General features: G+C 51.1%; 1 protein-coding gene across 1 annotated transcript; it reads left to right on the top strand.

Moving 5' to 3' along the window:
* Nucleotides 1-7664: 7664 nt before the first annotated feature.
* On the top strand, nucleotides 7665-8606 carry LOC311427904 (olfactory receptor 14C36-like; the record flags this gene model as incomplete). Its single annotated transcript, XM_084539488.1, has 1 exon — nucleotides 7665-8606. The coding sequence occupies one exon, from the start codon at nucleotides 7665-7667 to the stop codon at nucleotides 8604-8606; it is 942 nt and encodes a 313-aa protein (XP_084395614.1).
* Between the last annotated feature and the right edge of the window lie 1462 nt (nucleotides 8607-10068).

The following is a 10068-nucleotide window of genomic DNA, read 5'->3' as shown; positions in this document are numbered from 1 at the left end:
GTAGCATGGCTTAGTGATGGCCTTATCAGCACTAAGGTAAAGTTGCCTGACCTGGGTGACACGTTCCAGAGTAGTGTCAGGCACAATGCAATTCTTTTTGCCTTCTGCATCTATAGCACTGGAATTAGGACTTTGCCCTACTCTATTGACTGGCCAGGTCTTTTCACATCACTCAGTTTAGGTTTCCGTGGCTGGAATTGAAAAATTTCCCCAAAGAGGCCGAGCTCATGGGTACAGGTACAGCCACTTGAAGAATTTTTTTTTTTACTTTTCTCCCTGAGTTTTCCACAGAAGACCCAATAGAGACCATGGATGTCCAGTAGTCTAATACAATTCGTTTAGAATTTCTCAGGTTCCAACGGTCATTTCAACTTTCTTTTCTTTTCTTTTCTTTTCTTTTCTTTTCTTTTCTTTTCTTTTCTTTTCTTTTCTTTTCTTTTCTTTTCTTTTCTTTTCTTTTCTTTTCTTTTCTTTTCTTTTCTTTTCTTTCCTTTCCTTTCCTTTCCTTTCCTTTCCTTTCCTTTCATTTTCTTTTCTTTAATTTTCTTTAATTTTAATTTTATTTTGTTATTTATCATTTTTTCTCTGAATTATCTTAGAAAGGGTTTCACGTGCTGGTCTGGGCTGTAGTTACAGGGACAAAGACTACTGTTGGTAGTGGAGGTGTCTGATCTCCAGACTCTGCATTTCCTCCTGAAGAAGGTCTCCAAAGAAATCACCCTGGATCAATAGCAAGAGGAGAATGATGCTCAAAACTGAAATGCAGCAAAATTCAGCCTTTAAAAACTGAAAATATTTTTTATTATCTGCTTTTTGAAATTTTCTTCCTTAAGTACGCCATGCAAGCTCTGTAATTAGCTACACATGGCATGAAGGCTTGAAGAATACTATGGAAGAGATGTTAGGAGTTTATTGTGGTGCTGAGTCTATGAAGCTCAGGTACTGAGAGGAGAATAATGCAACTGCTAGAGAAAGTGAAGTCAGAAGGAAAAGCTGAAGTGACTTGGAGTATTAATGGGCCCCACTGAGGGCTGTTACTAAGAAGGCCTCCCCAAGGCCTTGTTAGGGCAGATAACTGGAGGCCATGGTTACAGACAGGCAAAGCACTGTGCTGAGAAAAGTCTTGGTTGGTTTTAGTGATGCAGAAGGGCCAAGGCCTGACCCCAGCCACTGGGAGGGGACATCCTGCACCCCTACATCTGGCTCAAGGCTCTTGCTGGGGTCTGTGGGATGTGGTGGGCAGTGTGATGCCATGAGAAGAACAGTGGTACTACACCTCTGCGCTGCTGCACAGGGTTGAAAGGAATCCACGAGTTCCCATCACAATGAAAATAACATATCTCCTCCTAAGCTCTAGCCGAGGAGACAAAAACTTCAGGGCTGTTGGGGCCCTCCCCTTTTACCAGCACCCTCTGCCTTCTCTGCAGGCTTTCCAATGCTGTCCCACACATTGCCCTATGTTCCTGAAGTCTGCAGACACCCATCTCTGTTCATCATCTTGCTCTCATCCCTTGCTTTCACTGATTTCTCATCACACCTCACCAGCTGTTCCTTGAAACACAAAGCCAGGGTCTGATCAGAGGGTGACCTCTGGCACCACAGCATGACCCTTTGAGGGACATTTCGCCCTCCTTATAACCAGTACCAGCCTTCCATGAAACACTTTGTGGCAGTTTTTTTTCTACTGCTCCTTCCTGCTACCACAGAAAGCTCCGTCAGGGTGGAAACCACTCCTGAAGTAGGCATCCCAACCCAGCAGCCTCCTTGCGGCCTCTCAGCCAACCAGACACAAGTCACCTCAGCAGCACCTTCCAAGCCAGGGGCCTGCTGCTGGCCTTGCAGCTTCTTGGCTACACACAGCCAAGCCTTGTGCCTCCTGATGCCCACTCATGGACTCAAGCAGAAGGGATAGGACAACCCATCTGGGGGCCTTCTTTCTGCCTGGGTCCTCCTGGCTCTGGAGGCAGAGGGGATCCCCCAGTCAGCATGCCAAGCAGGTGCCTTCTGCTGGCCTAGCAGGGCCACTGCCAGATGTCAGCCCAAAATTGCAGATCCCAGAAAGGAGTCAAGGCTGACCTGCAACCTCCAGACACAAGTGACCTCACAATCCCTTTCCTGACACGTTCCTGCTGCTGCCCTATCAGCTGCAGAGACAGAAGTGACCTCACAGTCCCTGCCACAGTCACATTCCTGCTGCTGGTACAGGAGATCCTGAGGCAGAGCTGAGCTCATCGGAGCATTCCCACCCTTCTCCTTCTTTTGGCCTATAAGCTGATCAGATCAGGGTAGCAAGAGAGTAAAGGTAAGGGAAAGGGGCTATGGTCTGACTTTTGGCTTGAAGAGATACTTTGAGATCAGGATTAAGAGTAGTGGATTCCTGTCAGGGTGTGGAGCAGCATTTAGATTTGTGACTTAAGGTTACTGATTGAAAGTGGGGAAGGGCCGCATATGACTGTTTTAGGTCACGGTTACAGCAGCATCAGCATAACCTGAACCAATTTACCTCTACAAAATCCTTAATTTCTGCTGGCCAAGCCCTTATTCCCTCCCCCAAATCTCACATCTCTCCTGTCCAGCCTTCTCCTGACCTCCCCATATCAGACATCTCATTGGGATCAGCTTTCTGATGGATTTCATGATCTCAGAGTATCCATCACACCTCTGTTGGCTGTTCTATTTCTGAGAAAAGCACCACTTAAGACACGATGGAAAAGGACACAAAAGTCCATCAGAGCACCCTGCACAATGTGCCCAGCAGCTCTGCAGTGCCACAAAAGTATGGTTCCTGCCTACAAGTTTTCTTTCCAGAACGGCTCCTATGGCTCCAGGGTAACTTTTCCCAGGCACTACGTTCCCCAGGCCACACCACTCTTGCCCGCAGGCCCCATGTGCCTCTCCAACCCTCCCCTCTTCCCCTACAGTAGTGGCACCTCAGCGCAGCAGGTTGGTGCATCTCCAGGCTCAGGGGTGTTTCCTGAGGGCCTGCCCCGTGTGGGGAGTGGTGGGGAGGAAGAGAGCAAGGTCATCTCCTGGGGCATGGCTGAGCACAGCCCAGCCATCCTGCACCGTGGGCAGGCCCCTGCTCCCAGGCTGAGGCACACATGCAAGGTGGACACTTCTCCATCATCCCAGCTTCATGCAGGAACTTCAGCCCTGCCCCAGTCCCAGGAGTGACCTCGTCCTCCTACTCCATCCACAGACAGCTGCTAAAGCCCTGAGTGTCTCTGTTTCTCACAGCCTTCACCCAAGTCTTTCTCTTGGCCCTCCCCACTGCCCAGCACTGCCTCTCAGGTGGCACTCAGTGACCCTTCGGAAGGGCCTTTGGGCTTCCTCAATTGTCCTGGTGTTTATTAGCACCTTCCTGCCTCCTTCCAGAGCTTCTTGTCCATTGTGGGGACACTGATTCTGGCTGGGACAGAGTTCCTCTGCAGAGCAACCCCTGCAGTGTTGAGGGAATCTGGAAACAGCATAGATCCCACGGCCTGCTGCAGCTGAGCAAACCAAGATACCAGGATAACTGTGAGAAGCATCTATGACAGTGTTCCCACATCGCCCAACTGAGGAATGCCGGAAAATATTGTTACTAGCAGCGGGTATCAAGGATAAGGTCTACGTGACTACTAATCACAAGGGGATTGTTTTCTTGCAGGTGGGGTTGTTTTCTTCTAGTTGTTTTTCTGAGTGCTTTGACCAATAATCTTGTGTGAAACACTGTCCACCCCTGTTAAGTTCTCTATAAAAGTTAGGCTATTCGGGCAATAAAATGGAGCATGATCTGACTCTACTGGTGTCTGTCGTGCTTTCGGCCGTGCTTCCTGCAACACTGCAGTGCTGTGTTTTTAATGTGTGACCAGAGCACCGTTGGTCACCCACGGCTGTAGTCGCTGTTCTTGTGCAGTGTTTGCACAGCATCAAGGCCTTCTCTGCTTCTCACTCTGCCTCACCATCGAGTCGGCGTCCACTAGACCAGGTTGCTCAAAGTCCCATCCAACCTAGCCTTGAATACTTCCAGGGATAGGGCATCCACAGCTTCCCTGGGCAGCCTGTTCCGCTGCCTTACCACCCTCTAAGTCAATAACTTCTTTCTAATAGCTAATCTAAATCTACCCTCTTTCAGTTTAAAACCATTACCGCTACTCCTATCATGACACTGATGAAGAGTCCCTCTCCAGCTGTAGGCCCCCTATTGGTACTGGAAGGGCTCTTTAAGGTCTCCCCAGAGCCTTCTCTTGTCCAGGCTGAACAAACCCATCTTCCTCAGCATGTTCCTAGGAAAAGGGCTGCAGCCCATTGATCGTCCTCATGGCCCTCCTCTGGACTCCTTCTAATAGATACACATCCTTATTGGGGCCCCAGAGCTGAGCACAGTACTCGAGTTGTGGCCTCACAAGCCCTTCTACCAGATCAACATTCACTCCAAACTTGGTGTCATCTGCAAACTTACTGAGGGTGCACTCGATCCCCTCATCCACATCATTGATGGAGATACTGAAGAGACCTGGCCACAGTACTGGGCCCTGCGGGACACTAAGGACAGGCCTCCATCTGCATTTATTTGCATTTACCATGACTTTGGGCCAGTTTTTAACCCCACAGAGCGTACACCTGTCCAAGCCTTGAGCAGCCAGTTTCTCTGGAGAATGTTGTGGGAAAAGATGGAAAATCTTTACTGCGGTCTAGCTAGACCACATCCACAGCCTTTCCCTCACCCACTGTGAGCATCACCTTGTCACACCTTGAGATCTGATTTGCCAAGCGGGACCTGCCTTTGACAAACCCATGCTGACTGGGCCTGATCACCTGGTTGTTCTGGAAGCGTTGTGTGATGGAATTCAAGATAATCTGCTCCAAGAGCTTCCCCAGGACCGAGTTCAGACTGACAGGCTTGTAGTTCCACGATCCTCCTTCCAGCCATTTTGTAGGTGACCATCACAGTTGCTAGTCACCAGCTGACTGGGAACACCCCTGATAGCCAGGACTGCTGATAAATGATGGAAGGCAGCTTGGTGAGCACTTCTGCCAGATCCCTCAGTACCCTCGGCTATATCCCATCCAGCTCCATAGATTTGTGAACACCCTCCATGAGGGATGCCGTACGAGCAGTGGTGCCTGCTCACCAGGAACCAGGCCAGCTTCCTACAGAGCTGCCTTACACAGACTATGGCCACCAAGAGAATCGGAGTTAACAGACTAAGCTCAGATTCAGTGAGACACCACAAACAAAATGGTCTACAGGAATGGGTAAAAACGTACAGGACTGGGATTTCCTATGACAGCCTGGTTCAGAGAAGAGCAAGGACACTGGAAAGGCTGAAAGTCCCAACAGAACCAAAATCTTTGTATCCATGGTAATGGCTGCTATCTAAGCCACTAAAGCCAATGAGGAGACATCTTGTTAAAGCACCAGGGCCTCATTGCCTCCTCACCCCCACCCATGAAACAGGCAGGGTCGTACCATTGTCCTGCACTTGGCCATGCACATCCCCATCTCCTACTGCCCCACAAAGAGCCCTGAGCAACCTGTAAAGGAAAGGATCTCTCTTCCCAGGGTATGGGGCAAGCGCTGGGCCTTGGGCTTGGTGACACACATCCAGATTTCCTCCACATCAGTGTCACCTTCACGCTGCCTTTGTCTCCTTGTCCTCACTGCCTCCAGGGTTCTGCTCTAACGAGCTCCAAGGGAGGCTGTGTCAGTGCTGGCCCTCAGGGGGACACTGCAGGAAACTTGCCTCTGACTTGGACTTCTGGAGAGCTGTCTTCAATTGTCTCTGAGTGCCTGAGGTTCGTGGGCTCATCAGCAAAGCCCCCAGAGGGGTGATTGCAGTGCCTTGGGCTGGTGCTGTGCTGCTGAGCTGGGCCGGGCTCGTGGGACAGACAGAGCTCATGGCAAGAGGGCCATGGTACAGAGAGACAGCTGTGCCCAGGAGCAGCTCCTCTGCACAGCACAGCAGGGCTGGGGACTCTGACTGCAGCTGGCACACAGAGAGGAGAGAAGGAGAGAGGGCTTGGAGGCACTGAGGAGCGCAACAACAGAGGGCAGCGTGTGGCAGGACACATCTGCAGGCTCTTGACACCGTGAGGCTCTGGCAGCAGGGCCATGCAGGTGGGGTTGCCAGAGGGGTCTTCTACAGCTGGCACATCTGATGGCTGATAGTATCTGTCAGGATGGGTCATATTCTACCTGTAATGTGGCATAGAAGATGTTTTAGAGAATGGTATTTTTGAGGGGGCATTTTAGCAGGAAGACCGAGTCTTGGTTTATCTGAAATGGAAGACTTGCTTGGATTCTGTGCTTTCAGATTCTTGGAGTGGAGGGGAGGCAGGGTTCATGACAATGAATTGTCTGGATTGTACAGGAGACTGAGACTCCAAGAGTATTGCAGGGAGAGATCAACATGGCAGCAATTAACGTGATTAAATCCCTTCAGGCACCTCAGCCTGAAGACTGGAACAACAATGTTTGTTGTCTCCTCAGGGCTTATCAGGTCTTCAGGAGCTGCAACCCCTGTGATGTCCTGTACTCAGGAAGCACACAGCTTGTGGGATGGGGTCTGTGAGCATGGACAGGGAGGGGATGTGGGGCAACAGAACCAGCTCCCAGCAGGGACATAGAAACAAGTAGGGACATGGGCAGGCAGTGAGAGGGAGCTACTGACAGAAATGCTGTGTGAGGGAGGGCTCAGGCACCTCCCCACAACCCCCTGCATGGCAGGCACCTTCCCTGGGACACCCCCTGCTCTCCTCTCCCACCAGCACAGCCTCTGCCCTCAAGCCCCCGGTATCCCCAGAAGGAGCTGCCTTATCTGCAGGCAGAGCTGCAGCACAGGAGGGGCTGCTGAGTGTCCGTCTGTCCCTCCCTGGCCTTGCCTCCCCTGGCAGCAGCACGCTGGCATTCCTCCTGGCTTCTCCAGCTGGCCGTGCTGCTGCTGGTCTTGTTTGCAGGCTGGCTGGGGATGGGGGTTTCACATGCCCATGGCGTGAGCCCTTGGTGTGCTTGGGTGGAGGGACAGGGTGAGGGGTGTGCAGATGGGCACTGTGAGCCTGGATTCCTCTGCTCTCAGCAGGGTCTTTGTTCTTTTCAGTCAAACATGTGAATAGAATTTTCCTGCAGCTCTCACAGGGCAGCTGAAACCACACTTGGTGGACAGACTGGCCTGAAGGAGAACACCGTGCACTAAAGTGACAGTCCCTTTTTCTCTGATAATGATCTACAAGGATTCCCTTTGAGTTCAGCACAAATAGCCAGGGTTTGTGACTTGGAAACACTCCTCAGGAGTGGTGGGACAGAGGAAACAAAAAAATCAAATAAATCAATCAATCTATCAATCAATCAATAAATAAGGCTCCACAGCTCTGCTCTGCAGTTTGGTGAACTGGGAGCGATACTGGGGCAAAGCATTTTGTGATCAAGAAGGAAGTGAAACCAACATTTCCCCACGTTCCTCTTCACCTCTTGCTGTAGGACAGGGCTGACTCCTGAACTGCCCACAGTAGAGCCCCCTGTTCCAACAGACACCGTCAGGCAGAATGAATCATGATGCATGAAAGGGATCTGCTAAATGTCACAATATAGGTGATGATTTTAAATGAGAAAGAGAATTCGTTTCCCTCTGATACATTTCTTGTACTTTATTACTCTCATCCTCTTCTTTTTTCAGGATGTGATGTCCAACAGCAGCACCATCACTGAGTTCCTCCTGCTGGCATTCACAGACACACGCGAGCTGCAGCTCCTGCACTTCGCGCTCTTCCTGGGCATCTACCTGGCTGCCCTCCTGGGCAACGGCCTCATCCTCAGTGCCGTAGCCTGCCACCACCGGCTCCACACCCCCATGTACTTCTTCCTCCTCAACCTCGCCCTCCTCGACCTGGGCTGCATCTCCACCACTCTGCCCAAAGCCATGGCCAATGCCCTCTGGGACACCAGGGCCATCTCCTATCAAGGATGTGCGGCACAGGTCTTCTTCATATTCTTCTTGGTTGGAGCAGAGTATTCCCTTCTCACTGTCATGGCCTACGACCGCTACGTTGCCATCTGCAAGCCCCTGCACTACGGGAGCCTCCTGGGCAGCAGAGCTTGTGCCCAGATGGCAGCAGCTGCCTGGGGCAGTGGCTTTCTCAATGCTGTCCTGCTCACGGCCAACACATTTTCCCTACCCTTCTGCCAAGGCAATGCTGTGGACCAGTTCTTCTGTGAAATCCCCCACATCCTCAAGCTCTCCTGCTCAGATGCCTACCTCAGGGAAGTCGGGGCACTTGTGTTTAGTGCTTTTTTAGGCTTTGATTGTTTTGTTTTCATTGTGCTGTCCTATGTTCAGATCTTCAGGGCAGTGTTGAGGATTCCCTCTTCTCAGGGCCGGCACAAAGCCTTTTCCACGTGCCTCCCTCACCTGGCCGTGGTCTCCCTGATGGTCAGCACTGCCATGTTTGCCTACCTGAAGCCCCCCTCCATCTCCTCTCCATCCCTGGACCTGGTGGTTACAGTTCTGTACACTGTGGTTCCTCCAGCAGCGAACCCCCTCATCTACAGCATGAGGAACCAGGAACTAAGGGATTCCATCAGGACTCTACTTGAAAACACACATCTTCAGCAAATTCACCTGTAATACTATGCCTAATATTAGAAATCCAGGCTTTTCTAAGAAAGAAAATAACGTGATATCTTCAATTATTAAATATCTGTATTGTTATTTTCTCTCATTATTTCACTTTTGTTTAAATAATATTTTTTCCTAGCACTGTAGAAGTCAATTATTTTCCAATTGAAGTTGGCTTCCTGTGTAGGTAAACCCAAAAAGAAATCCATCAGAAATTCACTGGTGTCAGTCTCTTCCTATCTCCTCTGGAGCTGGGGGAGCAACCTCAGCACGCAGGAGGGTCTCTGGATCAAAAGCCCAGCTGCCACATGCAGGAGCATCCTCAGTGGCCCTTGGGACTGCCCCTCACTGCCCGCTGGGCTCTGCCTCTCTGCTGCCTTCAGGTCGGGGCGGCTGCTTCCCTGGAGCCATGGCCATGGCCAGCAGCAGGATGTGGTCTTTTCACTGCTGCTCTCATTTAGCTTCCACACTGTACTTCTTTCTGTGTTAGTCTTGAGTTTTCATATGCCTTGGTGACAGTCCTGTCCCCTCTGCAGTGGCATCCCTGTGGCTGCAGACAGCAGCAGGCACTGTGCAGCCCTGGGTCACAGCTGGCCTCCCTGCTTGCACCACAATAACAAGAGGGTCTTGCTCAGTGCAATCCCAGAAGTCTGGACACCTCTTCCAAATGTGCTATCAGGAACACAGCCAAGGGGTTGCTCCCTGCTCTTCTGTTTTCTGGGCTTCTTCATGGAGTGTGGGACAGAGGCTGAAATTCCCATGGAGGTCTGTGAGGGACCAAGAGTAGGACTAAGCACTCTCGTTGGGGCAGCACTTGCCTAAGGAGATGACAACTCATCTTGGACTCATCTGATTGGGACTGTGCTGATGCCAACCTGGAGAGGAATCTGGAGCTTCCAGGAGATGTCAGGGGATCTCCAGGGACAGGGTGCTCAGTGGGTAGTGATTAGAACTTCAAAAAATGACTGTGCAAGGTCGTTTCAGGCAACAAACAAGGTGAATCTGAGGAGTGCATGGGCAGCTCAGACTGCTCAGGCTGGGTCAGCTGTCACAGCAGGTTCTCCTCCCAGCCTCTTGCCCACCTGCAGCCAACTGTCTCCTGGGGTAGACTGAGAAGCCGAGAAGGCCTTGATGCTGTGCAAGCACTGCTCAGGAACAGCGATCAGAACCACAGGTGACCAACACAGCTCTGGTCACATATCAAAAACACAGCACCACACGGCCTGATCTGCAGGGCGAAACGCCATCCCAGCCAGTCTTTGTCCCCACAATGGATGAGAAGCTCTGCAAGGAGCCAGGAAAGTGGTAATAAGCAGTAGGACAATTGAGGAAGCCCAAAGGCCCTTCTGAAGGGTCACTGAGTGCCACCTGAGAGGCAGTGCTGGGCAGTGGGGAGGGCCAGGAGAAAGACTTGTGAGAAGGCTGTGAGAAACAAGGACACTCAGGGCTTTAGCAGATCCTTAAAGTCCTG

This window comes from Aythya ferina, assembly GCF_964211825.1.
Source record: "Aythya ferina genome assembly, contig: HAP1_SCAFFOLD_29, whole genome shotgun sequence".
In the NCBI taxonomy this organism is placed as follows: domain Eukaryota; kingdom Metazoa; phylum Chordata; class Aves; order Anseriformes; family Anatidae; genus Aythya; species Aythya ferina.
Note: the sequence above shows the minus strand (reverse complement) of the source record. Positions and strands in the feature narration are given on the sequence as shown.